At 46.9% G+C, this 21,574-nt stretch overlaps 1 protein-coding gene across 8 annotated transcripts in view; it reads left to right on the top strand.

The window, feature by feature from the left end:
• cplane1 (ciliogenesis and planar polarity effector 1) overlaps positions 1 to 21,574 on the top strand; it is a 306,978-nt gene that overhangs the window by 60,723 nt on the left and 224,681 nt on the right. For all 8 annotated transcript variants that reach the window (XM_068029092.1, XM_068029085.1, XM_068029087.1 and 5 more), the window contains exons 12-16: positions 2,121 to 2,875; positions 4,603 to 4,805; positions 6,452 to 6,532; positions 6,829 to 6,978; positions 14,075 to 14,248. In XM_068029092.1, coding sequence (XP_067885193.1) covers positions 2,121 to 2,875; positions 4,603 to 4,805; positions 6,452 to 6,532; positions 6,829 to 6,978; positions 14,075 to 14,248 — 1,363 coding nt within the window. The remainder of the gene's footprint in view (positions 1 to 2,120; positions 2,876 to 4,602; positions 4,806 to 6,451; positions 6,533 to 6,828; positions 6,979 to 14,074; positions 14,249 to 21,574) is intronic.

Here is a 21,574-nt window from a genome sequence, read left to right as displayed (position 1 = left end):
AGGAGAGGTGCCAGAGGACTGGAGGACAGCGAATGTGGTACCATTATTCAAGAAGGGTAGCGGGGATAAGCCAGGTAATTACAGGCTGGTGAGTCTAACATCAGTGGTTGGGAAACTATTGGAAAAAATTCTGAGAGACAGGATTAATCTCCACTTGGAGAGGCAGGGATTAATCAGGGATAGTCAGCCTGGCTTTGTCAGGGGGAGATTGTGTCTAACTAACTTGATTGAATTTTTCGAGGTGGTGACTAGATGTGTATATGAGGGTAAAACAGTTGATGTAGTCTACATGAACTTAAGTAAGGCTTTTGATAAGGTCCCGCATGGGAGATTGGTTAAGAAAGTAAGAGCCCATGGGATCCAGGGCAATTTGGTAAATTGGATTCAAAATTGGCTTAGTGGAAGGAGGCAGAGGGTGATGGTAGAGGGTTGTTTTTGCGAATGGAGGCCTGTGACCTGTGGGGTACCACAGGGATCGGTGCTGGGACCCTTGCTGTTTGTAGTGTACATTAATGATTTAGATGTGAATATAGGAGATATGATCAGTAAGTTCACAGATGACATGAAAATTGATGGTGTCGTAAACAGTGAGGAGGAAAGCCTGAGATTACAGGACGATGTAGATGGGCTGGTAAGATGGGCAGAGCAGTGGCAAATGGAGTTTAATCCTGAGAAGTGTGAGGTGATGCATTTTGGAAGGACTAACAAGGCAAGGGAATATACAATGGATGGCAGGACCCGAGGAAGTACAGAAGGTCAGAGGGATCTTGGTGTACTTGTCCATAGATCACTGAAGGCAGCAGCACAGGTAGATAAGGTAGTTAGGAAGGCATATGGATACTTGCCTTTATTAGCCGAGGCATAGAATATAAGAGCAGGGAGGTTATGATGGAGCTGTATAAAATGCTGGTTAGGCTGCAGCGGAGTACTGTGTACAGTTCTGGGCACCACACTATAGGAAGGATGTGATTGAACTGGAGAGGGTGCAGAGGAGATTCACCAGGATGTTGCCTGGGCTGGAGCATTTCAGTTATAAAGAGAGACTGGATAGATTAGATTAGATTAGAGATACAGCACTGAAACAGGCCCTTCGGCCCACCGAGTCTGTGCCGAACATCAACCACCCATTTATACTAATCCTACACTAATCCCATATTCCTACCAAACATCCCCACCTGTCCCTATATTTCCCTACCACCCACCTATACTAGTGACAATTTATAATGGCCAATTTACCTATCAACCTGCAAGTCTTTTGGCTTGTGGGAGGAAACCGGAGCACCCGGAGAAAACCCACACAGACACAGGTAGGCTAGGGTCGTTTTCCTTAGAGCGGAGAAGGCTGAGAGCGGGCCTGATTAAGGTATACAAAATTATGAGGGGCATTGATAGGATAGATAGGAAGAAACTTTTTCCCTTAGCGGAGAGCTGAATTAACTGGGGGCCATAGATTTAAGGTAAGGGGCAGGATGTTTAGAGGGAATTTGAGGAAACATTTTTTCACCCAGAGGGTGGTTGGAATCTGGAACACACTGCTTGAAGAGGTGGTTGAGGCAGGGACCCTCACAACATTTAAGAAGTATTTAGATGAGCACTTGAAACGCCATAGCATACAAAGCTACGGGCCAAGTGCTGCGAAGTGGGATTAGTTTTGGACGGGTACTTGATGGTCGATGCAGGTATGTTGGGCTGAAGGGCCTGTTTCTGTGCTGTAAAATTTTGACTCTTATGTTCTTCGTATGGTTCTCAAACATTTCCAAGAATTTCCTGCAGAATTACTGACTTGAAAGTGCCGTGACTGTTGGAGGTAAATGAGGCAGACGTTTTTGTGCACAGCTAGGAGATGAATGAACAGTTTTATGATGGTATTGGTTGAGGGAGGAATATTGGTCAGGACATTGGGAAAAATTCCTGCTGTTCTAGTAGTGCAGTGGGATCTTTAATAACCACAGGAACAGGCAAGTAGAATCTTCCTTTAACATCTTAGCCAAAGCACAGCACCTCTGATCATGTACTGCACTGGAATTCCAGCGTAGACCATGTGCTGAGGCCCTCCCAGGTCCTGACAGAGCTGCTGTATTTTCCTCCTTGCTGTATTTTTATCTGCTTTCATTTTGCAGACTGATGAAGATGATGATTCTGGTGACGCCGCTCCATGCCCTACTGATTATGCCAGGTCCCAGAACTCCGATCCCAGCACCATGGAGCAGGGCCACTTGGAGTTCGCCTCCATGTTCGACACCCTGCACGCCAAGCAAGGGGGACAATCAGACCATCTTGAGGCCATATTCAGACGGATCCAGAACAGCTTGTTGACAGCCTGGAGCTTAGGAGTTTCTATGAAGAGGATAGAGGGCAGGGACCTGCTGCTTCAGTACACGGTTCAGGCCTTTCTACAGTTTGCTCGCCTGCTTCCATTTGCCCCAGCCACTCTCCCAAGCTCGGTCATAAATAGGAAGAATAAACTGGTGCAAAAAGCTCTGAGGAGGAGCCCTGGGACCTATAGGATGTTGCAGCTCTTGCGCTACTGTCTGTCTGTCCTGTACTGGGACACGGTGCACAAGCATTCACTGGTACCCGCGGTAAGGCTCTCGGCGGAGATTGTGAAGTTAATTCTCTCTCAAAAATTAGGGCCAACCTCGTTTTCACAGTCATTCCTCAGCAGTCTCTTGGTACTTAAGCTGGCATCTGTGCATCTGGACGCAGTGTACTCCCTCCAATCTGAGGTCTCCTTGGATCTCCAAGGGGATATGGTGCCCAACTCTCTCCTAATGCCTATGTCCTATCCAGTTGATCCCAGGGAGAAGTGTTCTGCCCTCATGCTACTGGAGCTGCCAAATCAAACCGTGCAAACCATTCGACAGCCATCACACAGGTAGGAGCAAAACTCAGTAATCCAAATAGACAATTATCTCACAGGAACTGGATTCAGGTATCAAAACATTAGATTTCATCCAGTACAGTCCTACACCTTCTTCAAAAGCGAGTGACAATTAAAGAGGGGGATTGGGAGAGTGGTCTGATGAGGGACAGTTTAAGTGGGGGATTGGGGGAATGGTTTGTTTATTTTATTATTTGTTCATGGGAAGTGGGTGTCGCTGGCTAGGCCAGCATTTATTACCCATCCTTAATTGCCCTTCAGAAGGTGGTGGTGAGCTGCCTTCTTGAACCACTGCAGTCCTTGGGGTGTAGGTACACCCACAGTGCTGTTAGGAAGGGAGTTCCAAGGTCTTGACCCAGCAACAGTGAAGGAACGGCGATATAGTTCCAAGTCAGGATGGTGTGTGGCTGGGAGGGGAACTTGCAGGTGATGGTGTTCCCATGCATCTGCTGTCCTTGTCCTTCTAGGTGGTAGAGGTCACAGATTTGGAAGGTGCTGTCTAACTAGCCTTGGTGAGGCCTTACAGTGCATCGTGTCGATGGTACACACTGTGCGTTGATGGTGGAGGGAGTGAATGTTGAAGGTGGTGGATGGGGTGCCAATCAAGCGGGCTGTTTTGTCCTGGATGGTGTCGAGCTTCTTGAGTGTTGTTGGAGCTGCACCCATCCAGGCAAGTGGAGAGTATTCCATCACACTCCTGACTTGTGCCTTGTAGATTGTGAACAAGTTTGGGGACTCAGGAGGTGAGTTACTCGCCGCAGGATTCCTAGCCTCTGACCTGCTCTTGTAGCCACAGTATTTATATGGCTACTCCAGTTCAGTTTTCGGTCAATGGTAGCCCCTAGGATGTTGATAGTGGGGAATTCAGCGATGGTAATGCCACTGAATATCAAGGGGAGATGGTTAGATTCTCTCTTGTTGGAGATGGTCATTGCCTGACACTTGTGTGGCGCGAATGTTACTTGCCACTTATCAGCCCAAGCCTGGATATTGTCCAGGTCTTGCTGCATTTCTACACAGACTGCTTCAGTATCTGAATGGTGCTGAACATTGTGCAATCATCAGTGAACATCCCCACTTCTGACCTTATGATTGAATGAAGGTCATTGATGAAGCAGCTGAAGATGGTTGGGCCTAGGACACTACCCTGAGGAACTCCTGCAGTGATGTCCTGGAGCTCAGATGATTGGCCTCCAACTACCAAAACCATCTTCCTTTGCGCTAGGTATGACTCCAGCCAGCGGAGGGCTTTCCCCCTGATTCCCATTGAGTCCAGTTTTGCTAGGACTCCTTGATGCCATACTCGGTCAAATGCTGCCTTGATGTCAAGGGCAGTCACTCTCACCTCACTTGAGGGACAGTTTCAGTGGGCGAATGGTTTGTAACAGGACTGTTTCACGGGGTTGAAGGGGATTGGTTTGATGAGGGACAGTTTTGGTGTAGGGAATGGTTTGCTGAGGGACAGTTTTGGTGTGGGGAATGGTTTGCTGAGGGACAGTTTTGGTGTGGGGAATGGGTTTGCTGGGGGACAGTTTTGGTGTGGGGAATGGTTTGCTGAGGGACAGTTTTGGTGTGGGGAATGGGTTTGCTGGGGGACAGTTTTGGTGTGGGGAATGGTTTGATGAGGGACAGGGCAGTATTGCCGGAAAGGAGAGTAGATTTGTTTGGGTGATGAGGTTGTTGATGTGATTCTTATAATGGGTTGTGTCTCATTGGTGCAGACTGGCCTTCACCTGGCGACTGTTGTACCAGCATGCACTGCAGTACCATTCGCATCTCCGACAACAACTGAACAGAGGCAAAACCAGGAAGAAGCTTCAATGGGAAGAGGCAATGCTAACGTCATTACTGTCCCAGATTCAGGCAGCCGTGCAGATCATGGGAGAGAGACTGGGACCAAACCGGCAGCTCAAACCTCTTGCAGGTAAGAGATTAAACGAACATCAGTAACAAAGTAAAAAATGCTGATTCTTAACTGTACCTGCTCTGGGAGTGTTTAGAGTCATAGAATTATACAGCACAGAAACAGGCCCTTCGGCCCATCGTGTCCGTGCTGGCCACCAAACTATCTATTCTAATCCCATTTACCAGCTCTTGGCCTATAGCCTTGTCTGCTGTGGCGTTTCAAGTGCTCATCTAAATACTACTTAAATGTTGTGAGGGTTCCTGCCTCTACCACCCCTTCAGGCAGTGTGTTCCAGATTCCAACCACCCTCTGGGTGAAAAAATGTTGCCTCAAATTCCCTCTAAACCTCCTGCCCCTTACCATAAATCTGTGCCCCCTGGTTATTGACACCTCCGCTAAGGGAAAAAGTTTCTTCCTATCTACTCAATCTATGCCCCTCATAATTCAGTATACCTTAATCATGTCCCCCCTCTGCTCTAAGGAAAACAAACCTAGCCTATCCAGTCTCTCTTCATAGCTGAAATGCTCCAGCCCAGGCAACATCCTGGTGAATCTCCTTTTCACCCTCTCTAGTGCAATCACATCCTTCCGATAGTGTGGTGCCCAGAACTGTACACAGTTCTCCAGCTGTGGCCTAACTAGTGTTTTATACAGCTCCATCATAACCTCCCTGCTCCTATATTCTATGCCTCGGCTGATAAAGGCAAGTATCCCACATGCCTTCCGAAACACCTTATCTGCCTGTGTTGATGCCTTCAGTGATCTATGGACAAGTACACCAAGATCTCTCTGACCTTCTGTACTTCCTCAGGTCCTACCATCCATTGTATATTGCCTTGCCTTGTTAGTCCTCCCAAAATGTATTACTTCACACTTTTCATGATTAAATTCCATTTGCCACAGCTCTGCCCATCTTAGCATCCTATCTATATCATCCTGTAATCTAAGGCTTTCCTCCTCACTATTTACGACACCACCAAGTTTCGTGTCATCTGCGAACTTACTGATCATACCTCCTATATTCACGTCTAAATCATTAACGTACACTACAAACAGCAAGGGTCCCAGCACCGATCCCTGTGGTACACCACTGGTCACAGGTTTCCAATCGCAAAAACAACCCTTGACCATCACCCTCTGCCTCCTGCCATAAAGCCAGTTTTGGATCCAGTTATCCCAGTTGCCCTGGATCCCATGGGCTCTTACCTTCTTGACCAATTTCCCATGTTGGACCTTATGAAAAGCCTTACTGAAGTCCATGTATACTACATCGACTGGTTTACCCTCATCTACACACCTAATCACCTCCTTGAAAAATTCAATCAAGTTTGTTAGACATGATCTCCCCCTGACAAAGCCCTGCTGACTATCCCTTGATTAATCTTCCTTCTGTACCGTAATGCCTCTCTGACTCTATGAATCTGTCGAATTGTTTTAAAAACCCAAAGGATTCATTCATGTCCTTTACGGATGGTAACTTTTCACCCTTATGCAGTCTGGCTTATATGTAACTCCAGTCCCACACCTTCACCACCCTCTGAAGTGGGCGAATATCAAACTAGGAATTCCTGCAACAGCTCATGAATGTGGCCCACCATTCTGCTCAAAATGATAATGGAAAATAAAGGCTATCTTTTTACTGCACTCTTGTCTCTTGTTTGCAGGTGAGGAGCACTTCCTGCTTGGCTCGTACCTGGAGTCTGTGCAGATCTGGAGGGCTGCAGTTCAGGAGGAGGTGGGCAAAGGTAAGAGGACACATGTGAACAGCTGCTGCAGCGCCACCTCTCCTGTTTTGATATTGTAGAGGCATTTTGTTGATTCTTGCCTGGGATGTCTAAAATGCTTGAGTTTCATTTCCCCTTTTCCCACCCACCCACCTCACCTCATCCTCCCTCTCTGCTCCCCCAGCCACCCACCTTATCTTCCTCTTCCATTTTTCTTTCCGCGCTGTTCTCTTTGTGTTGCTGCGTGGCTGCACTGAGGTTTGGGCAGTGGATGGAGCCTAACCTTGTGCTGTTGTCATTGATTCTATTGATTACAGATGGGGGGAGAGTGACTTACCTGCAGATTCGATACAGCCTGGCCATTCTCTACACTCACCTCTACCTCTACAATCTCAGTGCTGCCCAGGATCTTTGTGAACAGCTTGTGAGACGGATATTGAACCAAGAGGGGTCTGTGTTCTCCACAGGTGAGAGGCCAAGATTCCCAGTAGAGTACATCAGTGTGTTACAGTGAGGAATGTGGAGTATATCAGTGTGTTACAGCGAGGGGCTTGGGTTATATCAGTTTGTTACAGTGAGGGGTGTGGGGTATATCAGTGTGTTGTAGTGAGGAGTGTGGGGTGTATCAGTGTGTTACAGCGAGGGGTGGGGGGTGTATCAGTGTGTTACAGCGAGGGGTGTGGGGTGTATCAGTGTGTTACAGCGAGGGGTGTGGGGTGTATCAGTGTGTTACAGCGAGGGGTGTGGGGTGTATCAGTGTGTTACAGCGAGGGGTGTGGGGTATATCAGTATGTTACAATGAGGGGTGCGGGGTGTATCAGTGTGTTACAGCGAGGGGTGTGGGGTATATCAGTATGTTACAATGAGGGGTGTGGGGTGTATCAGTGTGTTACAGCGAGGGGTGTGGGGTGTATCAGTGTGTTACAGAGAGGGGTGTGGGGTATATCAGTGTGTTACAGCGAGGGGTGTGGGGTATATCAGTGTGTTACAGCGAGGGGTGTGGGGTATATCAGTATGTTACAATGAGGGGTGTGGGGTGTATCAGTGTGTTACAGCGAGGGGTGTGGGGTGTATCAATGTGTTACAGTGAGGGGTGTGGGGTATATCAGTGTGTTGCAATTAGGGGTGTGGGGTTTTTCAGTGTGTTACAGTGAGTGGTGTGGGTTATATCAGTATGTTACACTGAGGGGTGTGGGTTATATCAGAGTGTTATAGTGAGGGCTGTGGGATGTATCAGTGTGTTACAGTGAGGGGTGTGGGGTACATCAGTTTGTTACAGTGAGGGGTGTGGGGTATATCAGTGTGTTACAGTGAGGGCTGTGGGATGTATCAGTGTGTTACAGTGAGGGGTGTGGGGTATATCAGTGTGTTACAGTGAGGGGTGCGGGGTACATCAGTTTGTTACAGTGAGGGGTGTGGGGTATATCAGTGTGTTACAGTGAGGGCTGTGGGATGTATCAGTTTGTTACAGTGAGGGGTGTGGGGTATATCAGTGTGTTACAGTGAGGGGTTTGGGGTATATCAGTGTGTTACAGTGAGGGCTGTGGGATGTATCAGTGTGTTACAGTGAGGGGTGCGGGGTACATCAGTTTGTTACAGTGAGGGGTGTGAGTTATATCAGTGTGTTATAGTGAGGGGTGTGGGGTATATCAGTGTGTTACAGTGAGGGCTGTGGGATGTATCAGTGTGTTACAGTGAGGGGTGTGGGATATATCGGTGTGTTACAGTGAGGGGTCTGGCGTATATCAGTGTGTTACAGTGAGGGCTGTGGGATGTATCAGTGTGTTACAGTGAGGGGTGTGGGGTACATCAGTGTGTTACAGTGAGGGGTCTGGCGTATATCAGTGTGTTACAGTGAGGGCTGTGGGATGTATCAGTGTGTTACAGTGAGGGGTGTGGGATAGATCTGTGTTACTGTGAGGGGTGTGGGGTTTATCAGTGTGTTACAGTGAGGGGTGTGGGATAGATCTGTGTTACTGTGAGGGTTGCGGGGTACATCAGTGTGTTACAGTGAGGGGTGTGGGGTATATCAGTGTGTTACAGTGAGGGGTGTGGGATAGATCTGTGTTACTGTGAGGGTTGCGGGGTACATCAGTGTGTTACAGTGAGGGGTATATCAGTATGTTACAGTGAGGGCTGTGGGATGTATCAGTGTGTTACAATGAGGGGTGTGGGGTATATCAGTGTGTTACAGTGAGGGGTTTGGGGTAGATCAGTGTGTTACAATGAGGGGTTTGGGGTATATCTGTGTGTTACAGTGAGCGGTGTGGGATATATCGGTGTGTTACAATGAGGGGTTTGGGGTAGATCAGTGTGTTACAATGAGGGGTTTGGGGTATATCAGTGTGTTACAATGAGGGGTTTGGGGTATATCTGTGTGTTACAGTGAGGGGTGTGGGATATATCGGTGTGTTACAGTGAGGGGTGTGGGATATATCGGTGTGTTACAATGAGGGGTTTGGGGTATATCTGTGTGTTACAGTGAGCGGTGTGGGATATATCGGTGTGTTACAATGAGGGGTTTGGGGTAGATCAGTGTGTTACAATGAGGGGTTTAGGGTAGATCAGTGTGTTACAATGAGGGGTTTGGGGTATATCGGTGTGTTACAATGAGGGGTTTGGGGTAGATCAGTGTGTTACAATGAGGGGTTTGGGGTAGATCAGTGTGTTACAATGAGGGGTTTGGGGTATATCGGTGTGTTACAATGAGGGGTTTGGGGTATATCTGTGTGTTACAGACTCGCCTCCCCGCGAGTGGCTCTCTAGCAGAGCAAGACTACACCTTCTTCTGGCAGGGCAGGGATCCTGAAGAACCAAGACAGCATGGAGTGGGCTTCGCCATCAGAAACTCCTTGCTCAGCATGATAGAGCCTCCCTCAAATGGCTCGGAATGCATACTGTCCATCCGACTGCTCACCACCTCTGGTCCAGTACACCTACTCAGCATCTATGCTCCAACACTCTGTTCCGCACCTGAAGCTAAAGACCAGTTCTATGAACAACTCCATAACATCATTAGCAGCATCCCCAACACCGAACACCTATTCCTGCTGGGGGACTTTAATGCCAGGGTTGGGGCCGACCATGACTCATGGCCCTCCTGCCTTGGGCGCTATGGCGTTGGAAGGATGAATGAGAACGGGCAGAGACTGCTTGAGTTGTGTACCTATCATAACCTCTGCATCACCAACTCGTTCTTTCACACTAAACCCTGTCACCAGGTTTCATGGAGGCACCCAAGATCACGTCGTTGGCACCAGCTAGACCTCATTGTCACAAGGCGAGCCGCCTTAAACAGTGTTCAAATCACACGCAGCTTCCACAGTGCGGACTGCGACACCGACCACTCCCTGGTGTGCAGCAAGGTTAGACTCAGACCAAAGAAGTTGCATCATTCCAAGCAGAAGGGCCACCCGCGCATCAACACGAGCAGAATTTCTCACCCACAGCTGTTACAAAAATTTCTAAATTCACTTGTAACAGCCCTTCAAAACACTCCCACAGGGGATGCTGAGACCAAGTGGGCCCACATCAGAGACGCCATCTATGAGTCAGCTTTGACCACCTATGGCAAAAGTGCGAAGAGAAATGCAGACTGGTTTCAATCTCATAATGAAGAGCTGGAACCTGTCATAGCCGCTAAGCGCATTGCACTTTTGAACTACAAGAAAGCCCCCAGCGATTTAACATCCGCAGCACTTAAAGCAGCCAGAAGTACTGCACAAAGAACAGCTAGGCGTTGCGCAAACGACTACTGGCAACACCTATGCAGTCATATTCAGCTGGCCTCAGACACCGGAAACATCAGAGGAATGTATGATGGCATGAAGAGAGCTCTTGGGCCAACCATCAAGAAGATCACCCCCCTCAAATCTAAATCGGGGGACATAATCACTGACCAACGCAAACAGATGGACCGCTGGGTTGAGCACTACCTAGAACTGTACTCCAGGGAGAATGCTGTCACTGAGACTGCCCTCAATGCAGCCCAGCCTCTACCAGTCATGGATGAGCTGGACATACAGCCAACCAAATCGGAACTCAGTGATGCCATTGATTCCCTAGCCAGCGGAAAAGCCCCTGGGAAGGACAGCATTACCCCTGAAATAATCAAGAGTGCCAAGCCTGCTATACTCTCAGCACTACATGAACTGCTATGCCTGTGCTGGGACGAGGGAGCAGTACCCCAGGACATGCGCGATGCCAACATCATCACCCTCTATAAAAACAAAGGTGACCGCGGTGACTGCAACAACTACCGTGGAATCTCCCTGCTCAGCATAGTGGGGAAAGTCTTTGCTCGAGTCGCTCTGAACAGGCTCCAGAAGCTGGCCGAGCGCGTCTACCCTGAGGCACAGTGTGGCTTTCGTGCAGAGAGATCGACTATTGACATGCTGTTCTCCCTTCGTCAGATACAGGAGAAATGCCGTGAACAACAGATGCCCCTCTACATTGCTTTCATTGATCTCACCAAAGCCTTTGACCTCGTCAGCAGACGTGGTCTCTTCAGACTACTAGAAAAGATCGGATGTCCACCAAAGCTACTAAGTATCATCACCTCATTCCATGACAATATGAAAGGCACAATTCAACATGGTGGCTCCTCATCAGAGCCCTTTCCTATCCTGAGTGGTGTGAAACAGGGCTGTGTTCTCGCACCCACACTTTTTGGGATTTTCTTCTCCCTGCTGCTTTCACATGCGTTCAAATCCTCTGAAGAAGGAATTTTCCTCCACACAAGATCAGGGGGCAGGTTGTTCAACCTTGCCCGTCTAAGAGCGAAGTCCAAAGTACGGAAAGTCCTCATCAGAGAACTCCTCTTTGCTGACGATGCTGCTTTAACATCTCACACTGAAGAATGCCTGCAGAGTCTCATCGACAGGTTTGCGTCTGCCTGCAATGAATTTGGCCTAACCATCAGCCTCAAGAAAACGAACATCATGGGGCAGGATGTCAGAAATGCTCCATCCATCAATATTGGCGACCACGCTCTGGAAGTGGTTCAAGAGTTCACCTACCTAGGCTCAACTATCACCAGTAACCTGTCTCTAGATGCAGAAATCAACAAGCGCATGGGTAAGGCTTCCACTGCTATGTTCAGACTGGCCAAGAGAGTGTGGGAAAATGGCGCACTGACACGGAACACAAAAGTCCGAGTGTATCAGGCCTGTGTCCTCAGTACCTTGCTCTACGGCAGCGAGGCCTGGACAACGTATGCCAGCCAAGAGCGACGTCTCAATTCATTCCATCTTCGCTGCCTTCGGAGAATACTTGGCATCAGGTGGCAGGACTATATCTCCAACACAGAAGTCCTTGAAGCGGCCAACACCCCCAGCTTATACACACTACTGAGTCAGCGGCGCTTGAGATGGCTTGGCCATGTGAGCCGCATGGAAGATGGCAGGATCCCCAAAGACACATTGTACAGCGAGCTCGCCACTGGTATCAGACCCACCGGCCGTCCATGTCTCCGTTATAAAGACGTCTGCAAACGCGACATGAAATCGTGTGACATTGATCACAAGTCGTGGGAGTCAGTTGCCAGCATTCGCCAGAGCTGGCGGGCAGCCATAAAGACAGGGCTAAATTGTGGCGAGTCGAAGAGACTTAGTAGTTGGCAGGAAAAAAGACAGAGGCGCAAGGGGAGAGCCAACTGTGCAACAGCCCCAACAAACAAATTTCTCTGCAGCACCTGTGGAAGAGCCTGTCACTCCAGAATTGGCCTTTATAGCCACTCCAGGCGCTGCTTCACAAACCACTGACCACCTCCAGGCGCGTATCCATTGTCTCTCGAGATAAGGAGGCCCAAAAGAAACAGTGAGCGGTGTGGGATATATCGGTGTGTTACAATGAGGGGTGTGGGGTATATCAGTGTGTTACAATGAGGGGTTTGGGGTAGATCAGTGTGTTACAGTGAGGGGTTTGGGGTATATCAGTGTGTTACAATGAGGGCTGTGGGATATATCGGTGTGTTACAATGAGGGGTTTGGGGTATATCAGTGTGTTACAATGAGGGGTTTGGGGTAGATCAGTGTGTTACAATGAGGGGTTTGGGGTAGATCAGTGTGTTACAATGAGGGGTGTGGGGTATATCGGTGTGTTACAGTGAGGGGTGTGGGGTATATCAGTTTGTTACAGTGAGGGGTTTGGGGTAGATCAGTGTGTTACAATGAGGGGTTTGGGGTATATCGGTGTGTTACAGTGAGTGGTGTGGGGTATATCAGTGTGTTACAGTGAGGGGTTTGGGGTAGATCAGTGTGTTACAATGAGGGGTTTGGGGTATATCGGTGTGTTACAGTGAGGGGTGTGGGGTATATCAGTGTGTTACAGTGAGGGGTTTGGGGTAGATCAGTGTGTTACAATGAGGGGTTTGGGGTATATCGGTGTGTTACAGTGTGGGGTATATCAGTGTGTTACAGTGAGGGGTTTGGGGTAGATCAGTGTGTTACAGTGAGGGGTGTGGGATATATCGGTGTGTTACAGTGAGGGCTGTGAGGTATATCTGTGTGTTACAGTGAGGGGTGTGGGATATATCGGTGTGTTACAATGAGGGGTTTGGGGTATATCGGTGTGTTACAATGAGGGGTTTGGGGTAGATCAGTGTGTTACAATGAGGGGTTTGGGGTATATCGCTGTGTTACAATGAGGGCTGTGAGGTATATCTGTGTGTTACAGTGAGGGGTGTGGGATATATTGGTGTGTTACAATGAGGGGTTTGGGGTAGATCAGTGTGTTACAATGAGGGGTTTGGGGTATATCGGTGTGTTACAGTGAGGGGTGTGGGGTATATCAGTGTGTTACAGTGAGGGGTTTGGGGTAGATCAGTGTGTTACAGTGAGGGGTGTGGGATATATCGGTGTGTTACAGTGAGGGCTGTGAGGTATATCTGTGTGTTACAGTGAGGGGTGTGGGATATATCGGTGTGTTACAATGAGGGGTTTGGGGTATATCGGTGTGTTACAGTGAGGGGTGTGGGGTATATCAGTGTGTTACAGTGAGGGGTTTGGGGTATATCAGTGTGTTACAATGAGGGGTGTGGGGTATATCAGTGTGTTACAGTGAGGGGTTTGGGGTATATCAGTGTGTTACAGTGAGGGGTGTGGGGTATATCAGTGTGTTACAGTGAGGGGTTTGGGGTATATCAGTGTGTTACAGTGAGGGGTGTGGGGTATATCAGTGTGTTACAGTGAGGGGTTTGGGGTATATCAGTGTGTTACAATGAGGGGTGTGGGGTATATCAGTGTGTTACAGTGAGGGGTTTGGGGTATATCGGTGTGTTACAGTGAGGGGTGTGGGGTATATCAGTGTGTTACAGTGAGGGGTTTGGGGTATATCAGTGTGTTACAATGAGGGGTGTGGGGTATATCAGTGTGTTACAGTGAGGGGTTTGGGGTATATCAGTGTGTTACAATGAGGGGTGTGGGGTATATCAGTGTGTTACAGTGAGGGGTTTGGGGTATATCAGTGTGTTACAATGAGGGGTGTGGGGTATATCAGTGTGGGGTATTGCTCTCTGCATCGTGTCTTTTTGGAGTACTAATTGTGCTGTCGCTCTGTGTTCAGGGACCGATGGCCTGGGATTGGATAAGTCGACCCTGCTGGATGTTGGGGAGGATGCTGTCCTGGCTGTGGTTCAGTCGCTAGCCCGCTTCATGGCTCTCTATTTCACTAACCAGCCCCTGTTCGTGCTCCCACCTCACCACATAGATATCCTGCCTCCTCTGCACTTCAAACCAGGTAGGAGTGCATTCTGACTTTTCTGCAGTCCAAAGCTCATCTTTGATGTCCTTGTGCTAGTCCTGTGAGAGCAAGATGGCCATAACAGGCTGCATTGGGAGTCGAGGACCCAGGAGGGCTGACACTGTTCTAGTTGAGTTCCCAATGGGACAATTGGCCATTAGCAATTGCCCCTAGTAGAGGTAGGTGGTAGGGAAATATAGGGACAGGTGGGGATGTGGTAGGGATATGCAATTAGTGTAGGATTAGTATAAATGGGTGGTTGATGGTCGGCACAGACTCGGTGGGCCGAAGGGCCTGTTTCAGTGCTGTATCTCTAAACTAAACTAAACTAATGTGTAGAGGGCAGAATGAGGAGTATCCCACGTGTATCCTGAATTCTCAGTCTATGCTGGTGAGCTGGAGCAGGGTACCCGACCTCAGTGTGAGGAATGGGGAATGTAAAGCAAAAAAAGAGCCACTGAATCAGATACTGAGTCTGACTGTAATCTGCATCTATTCTGTGCTGCAGTCTTCCAATCTGAGGGTCAGGTGAATTGCAGCAATAAACCAGTAAAGTTATGGAAATTAAAGGTAACACTCTTTGTGGCATGACGTCTCTGATCACTGAAGTGGGGAGTACTCGATCCACGGTGGTGGGTGGTGAGGTGAGGAGGTACTTTGTAGGTCCCTCTGGTCCCTGTGGGGACTCTTTATGGGTCATTTCTGGGTGTGTGGGTGAGGAAACAACAGTGTGTGGGGCCTTCCTGGTCCCAGGGATCAGTGGTGAGGGTGTTTGTAGTTCTCCCTGGCCACCTTTAATACTGATGTGTGCTCTGAGAGTGGGGTATTTAATGAGTAAAGCAGAGTGTTGGTATGTAGTGCTGTGCAGGATGGAGCAGAGCTGTGTGGGGCAGAGACTGGGTAGGAGGGAAGATGGGCAGTGAGAGAGACATGGGCTGTGGGTGGGAGATGCATACGAATATACGTAAGTACGAATTAAGAGCAGGAGTAGGCCCCTCGGCCTGCTTCACCATTCAGTAAGATCATGACTTATCTGATTGTAACCTCAACGCTCATTCCCGCCTACCCCCAATAACCTTTCACCCCCTTTCTTACCAAGAATCTATCTACCTCTACCTCTGACTCTCTTTCTCAAAAGGCAGTGGAAGCAGAGTTTCAAAGACTCACGACCCTATGAGAGAAAAAATTTCTCCTCATCTCTGTCTTAAAAGGGCGACCCCTCATTTTTAAAATGTGTCTCCTAGTTCTAGGTTCTCCCATAAGGGGAAACATCCTTTCCACATCCAACTTGCCAAGATCCCTCAGGATCTTTTACATTTCAATCGAGTCGCCTCTTACTCTACTAAACTCCAGCACATACAAGCCTAGCCTGTCCAATCATTCCTCTTAAGACAACCTGCCCATTCCAGGTATTAGTTTAGTAAACCTTCTCTGAACTGCTTCCAACGCATTTACATCCTTCCTTAAATAAGGAGAGCAATACTGTACACTGTACTCCAGATGTGGTCTCACCAATACTCTGTATAACTGAAGCATAACCTTCCCACTTTTGTATTCAATTCCCCTTGCAATAAACAATAACATTCTATTAGCTTTCCTAATTACTTGCTGTACCTGCATACTAACCTTTTGTGATTCATGCACTAGGACACCCAGATCCCTCTGCATCTCACAGCTCTGCAGTCTCTCACCATTTAGATAATATGCTTTTTTATTCTTCCTGCCAAAGTGGACAATTTCCCACTTTCCCACATTATTTGCCAGATCTTTGCCCACTCAACCTATCTATATCCCTTTGTAGTCCCCTTATTTCATCTTCACAAGTTACTTTCCTACCAATCTTTATGTCATGAGCAAATTTAGCAACCATACCTTCAGTCCAGTCATCCAAGTCATTTATATAAATTGTGAAAAGCTGAGGTCCCAGCACAAATCCCTGTGGCACACCTCTTGTTACATCTTGCCAACCAGAAAATGACCCATTTATGCCAACTCTGTTTTCTGTTAGCTAGCCAATCTTCTATCCATGCCAATATGTTACCCTCTACACCATGAGCTTTGGTTTTCTGCAGTAACCTTTGATGTGGCACCTGATCAAAAGACTTCTGGAAATCTAAGTACAGTACGTCCACCAATTCGCCTTTATCCATAGAACATATTACTACTTCAAAGAACTCCAATAAGTTGGTTAAACATGATTTCTCTTTCACAAAACCATGTTGACTCTGCCTGATTACCTTGTATTTTTCTAAATGCCCAGCTATAACATCTTTAATAATAGCTTGTAACATTTTCCTCAAGACAGATGTTAAGCTAACTGGCCTGTAGTTTCCTGCTTTCTGTCTCATAGACGCATAGAAAATAGGAGCAGGAGTAGACCCTTTGGGCCTGCTCCGCCATTCAAAAAAGATCATGGCTAATCGTCTAATTCTGCACCCTGTTCCCGCTTTTCCCCCATATCCCTTGACCCCTTTGGCATTAAGAAATATATCTTCAAGGCTGATCTTCTAATTCAGTACCTTGTTGTTGCTTTTTCCCCATCTCCCTTGATCCCTTTGGCATTAAGAAATATATCTATCGCCTTCTTGAATATATTTAATGATTTGGCCTCCACTGCCTTCTGCGGTGGAGAATTCCACAGGTTCACCACCCTCTGAGTGAAGAAACTTCTCCTCATCTCGGTTCTAAATGGCATACCCCGTATCCTGAGACAGTGACTGCTGGTTCTGGTCTCCCCCGCCATCGGGAACATCCTCCCTGCATCTAGCCTGTCTAGTCCTGTTAGAATTGTATAGGTTTCTATGAGATCCTCTCTCATTCTTCTAAACTCTAGTGAATATAGGCCTAGTCGACCCAATCTCTCCTCGTACGTCAATCCTGCCATCCCAGGAATCAGCCTAGTAAATCTTCGCTGCACTCCCTCCATGGCAAGAATATCCTTCCTCAGATAAGGAGACCAAAACTGCACACAATATTCCAGATGTGGTCTCACCAAGGCCCTGTATAGCTGCAGTAAGGCATCCTTGCTCCTGTACTCAAATCCTCTTGCAATGAAGGCCAACATACCATTCGCCTTCCTAACTGCTTGCTGCACTTGAATGCTTGCTTTCAGCGACTGGTGTACAAGGACACCCAGGTCTCGTTGCACCTCCCCGTTTCCCAATCTATCACCATTCAGATAATCTGCCTATCTGTTTATACAACCAAAGTGGATAACCTCACATTTATCCACATTATACTGCATCTGCCATGCATTTGCCCACTCACTCAACTTGTCCAAATCACATTGGAGCCTCTTTGCATCCTCCTCACAGCTCACATTTCCTCCCCCCCCAGCATTGTGTCGTCTGCAAACTTGTTATATTTAGTTCCCTCACCCAAGTCATTAATATATATTGTGAATAGCTGGGACCCAAGCACTGATCCCTGCGGTACCCCACTAGTCACTGTCTGCCACCTGGAAAAAGCCCCATTTACTCCTACTCTCTGTTTTTTGTCTGTCAACCAATTCTCAATCCATGCCAGTATATTACCCCCAATCCCATGTGCTTTAATTTTGCACACTAACCTCTAATTTGGGTGGCGCAGTGGTTAGCACCGCAGCCTCACAGCTCCAGCGACCCAGGTTCGGTTCTGGGTACTGCCTGTGCGGAGTTTGCAAGTTCTCCCTGTGTCTGTGTGGGTTTCCGCCGGGTGCTCCGGTTTCCTCCCACAGCCAAAGACTTGCAGGTTGATATGTAAATTGGCCATTGTAAATTGCCCCTAGTGTAGGTAGGTGGTAAGAGAATGGTGGGGATGTGGTAGAGAATATGGGGTTAATGTAGGATTAGTATAAATGGGTGGTTGTTGTTCGGCACAGACTCGGTGGCCTGAAGGGCCTGTTTCAGTGCTGTATCTCCAAATAAATTTAAAAAAAATGTGGGACCTTATCAAGAGCCTTCACAAAATCCAAATATACCACATCCACTGGTTCTCCCTTATCTATTTGACTAGTCAGATCCTCAAAAAACTCCAGTAGATTTGTTAAGCATGATTTCCCTTTTGTAAACCCATGCTGACTTTGTCCAATCCCGTTTATGCTTTCCAGGTGTTCTGCTATCACATCCTTTATATTAGACGCGAAGCATTTTCCCCATGACTGATGTAAGGCTAACTGGTCTGTAATTCCCTGTTTTTTTTTCTCTCCCTCCTTTTTTAAATAGTGGGGTTACATTTGCCACCCTCCAATCAGTAGGAAATGCTCCAGAGTCTATAGAATTTTGGAAGATGACCACCAGTGCATCCACTATTTCCAGGGCCACTTCCTTTAGTACTCTGGGATGTAGATTATCAGGCCCTGGGGATTTGTCAGCCTTTCACCCCATTAATTTCCCTAGCACTTTTTTTTTTACTAATACTGATTTCCTTCAGTTCCTCTCCCTCATTAAACCCTTGGTTCCCTAACATTTCTGGGAGGTTATTTGTGTCCTCCTTTGTGAAGACAGATCCAAAGTATGTGTTTAATTGTTCTGCCATTTCTTTGTGCCACATTATAATTTCCCCCATTTCTGACTGTAAGGGACCTACATTTGTCTTCTCTAATCTTTCTCTCTTCACAGATTTATAGAAGCTTTTACAATCAGTTTTTATGTTCGCCGCAAGTTTATTCTCAGTCTATTTTCCCCTGCTTAATCAACCTCCTTGTTCTCCATTGCTGAATTCTAAACTGCTCCCAATCCTCAGACTTGCTGCTTTTTCTGGCAATTTTATATGTCTCCGCTTTGGATCTAATACTATCCCTAATTTCTTTTGTAAGCCACGGTTGAGCCACCTTTCCGGTTTTTTTTTGCGCCAGACAGGAATGAATAATTGTTGTAATTCATGCACACATTCTTCAAATATTATCCATTGCCTATCCACCGTCAATGCTTTTCGTAAAGTTCCCCAAGCTACCATAGCCAACTTGCGCCTTGTACCTTCGTAGTTTCCATTATTTAGATTCAGGACCCTAGATTCGGATTCAACTACTTCACTTTCCATCTTGATGAAGAATTCTTATCATGTTATGGTCGCTCCTCCCCAAGGGACCCTGCACAAGATTGTTAATTAATCCTTTCTCATTGCACAATACCCAGTCCAGGAAAACCTGTTCTCTAGTTGGTTCCTCAACGTATTGGTCTAAAAAACCATCACATACACGCTCCAGGAAATCCTCCTCCACAGTATTATTGCTAATTTGGTTTGACCAATCTATATGTAGATTAAAATAACCCATGATTACAATTGTACCTTTATTGCATGTGTCTCTAATTTCCTGTTTAATGCTGTCCCTTACATCTCCACTACTGTTTGGGGGGTCTATATACAGCCCCCACCAACGTTTTCTGCCCCCTGGTGTTTCTTAGCTCCACCCATACAGATTCCACATCAGGATTCTCTAAGCTAATATCCTTTGTCACTATTGCATTGATTTCCTCCTTTACTAACAATGCTACCCCACCTCCTATCCCTTCTTGCCTCTCCTTCCTAAATATTGAATACCCCTGGATGTTCACTTCCCATCCTTGGTCATCCTGCAGCCATGTCTCCGTAATCGCAACTATATCATAACCGTTCATATCTATTTGTGCTGTTAATTCATCTACCTGATTGCGAATGCTCCGCACATTAAGACACAATGCCTTTAGACTTGTCTTTTTAACATTGTTAGTCATCTTAGCTTTATTTTGCGCTATGGCCCCATTTGTTTCTCGTCCCTGTTTTCTCTGCCTTTCACTTTTGCTTCTTACATTTCTGTCTTTCATTTCTATCCTTGTTTCCCCCTCCTCTCTCTCCCTGCTCAGATTCCCATCCCCCTGCCATTCTAGTTTAAACCCTCCCCGACAGCACTAGCAAACCAAACCCCCCCCCACCCCCCCGAGGAAATTGGTCCTGGTCCTGCTCAGATGCAACCCGTCCAGCTGGTACTGGTCCCAACTTCCCCAGAACTGGTCTCAATGTCCCAGGAATATGAATCCTTCCCCCCCACACCATTTCTCCAGCCATGTATTCATCTGATATATCCAGCTATTTCTGCTCTTGCTAGCACGTGGCACTGGTAGTAATCCTGAAATTACTACCTTTGAGGTCCTACTTTTTAATTTACGTCCTAACTCCCTATCTTCAACTTGTAGGCCCTCAGACCCTGTTTTTACCTATGTCGTTGGTACCGATATGTACCTTTTTGAATAACGGAGGTACATTGGCTATTTTCCAACTTAATGGAACCTTCCCCGAATCTAGGGAATTTTGGAATATTAAAACCAGTGCAGTAGCTATCTCACTCGCCACTTCTTTTAACACCCTAGTATGAAGTCGATCAGCACCCGAGGACTTGTCAGCCCACAGCTCCAACAATTTGATCAGTTCCACTTCCCCGGTGATTGTAATTTTCTTGAGTTCCTCCCTCCCTTCCATTTCCTGATTTACAGCTAATACTGGGATGTTGGTTGTATCCTCTGTGGTGAAGACCAATGCAAAATATCTGTTCAATTCATCTGCCATCTCCTTATTATCCATTATTAATTTCCAGACTCACTTTCAATCGGACCAACGCTCAGTTTGTTAACTCTTGTTTGATTTTTTTTTTAAGTATCTAGAGAAACTTATTATCTATCTTTATATTTGTAGCTAGCTTTCTCTCGTATTCTAATTTTCCCCTCATCAATCTTCTAGTCATTCTTTACTCCTCTTTATATTCTGTCCAATCATCTGACCTGCCTCCCGTCTTTGCGCAATTATATGCTTTTTCTTTAAGTTTGATGCTATCTTTAACTGTTTTAGTGAACCACAGATAGTGGGTGCTCCCCTTAGAATTTTTCATTCTCATTGAAATGCATCTATTCTGTGTATTCTGAATTAACCTCTTAAATGTCTACCAGTGCATCTCTATTGACCTATCCCTTAACCTAATTTGCCAGTTCACTTTTGCTAGCTCTGCTTTCATGCCCTCACAATTGCCTCTGGTGAAGTTTAAAAATACTAGTTATGGACCCATTCTTCTCTCCCTCAAACTGAATGTAAAATTCAATCGCTATGAGGTCATCAATTAAGGTGGTGGCGTAATGGTAATGTCACTGGACTAGTAATCCAGAGCCCAGGCTAATGTCCTGGGGACATGGGTTTGAATCCCACCATGGCAGATGGTGAAATTTGAATTCAATTAATAAATCCGCAATTTTGAAAAAAAAGCGAATCTAGTGGTGAGTGCCGATTGTTGTAAAAACCCATTTGGTTCTCCAATGCCCTTTCGGGAAGGAAATCTGCTGTCCTTACCTGGTTTGGCCTACATGTGACTGATTCCTG

The sequence above is a fragment of the Heterodontus francisci genome, chromosome 4 (genome assembly GCF_036365525.1).
Source record: "Heterodontus francisci isolate sHetFra1 chromosome 4, sHetFra1.hap1, whole genome shotgun sequence".
NCBI classification, from domain to species: domain Eukaryota; kingdom Metazoa; phylum Chordata; class Chondrichthyes; order Heterodontiformes; family Heterodontidae; genus Heterodontus; species Heterodontus francisci.
This window is presented reverse-complemented; position numbering and strand designations above follow the sequence as displayed.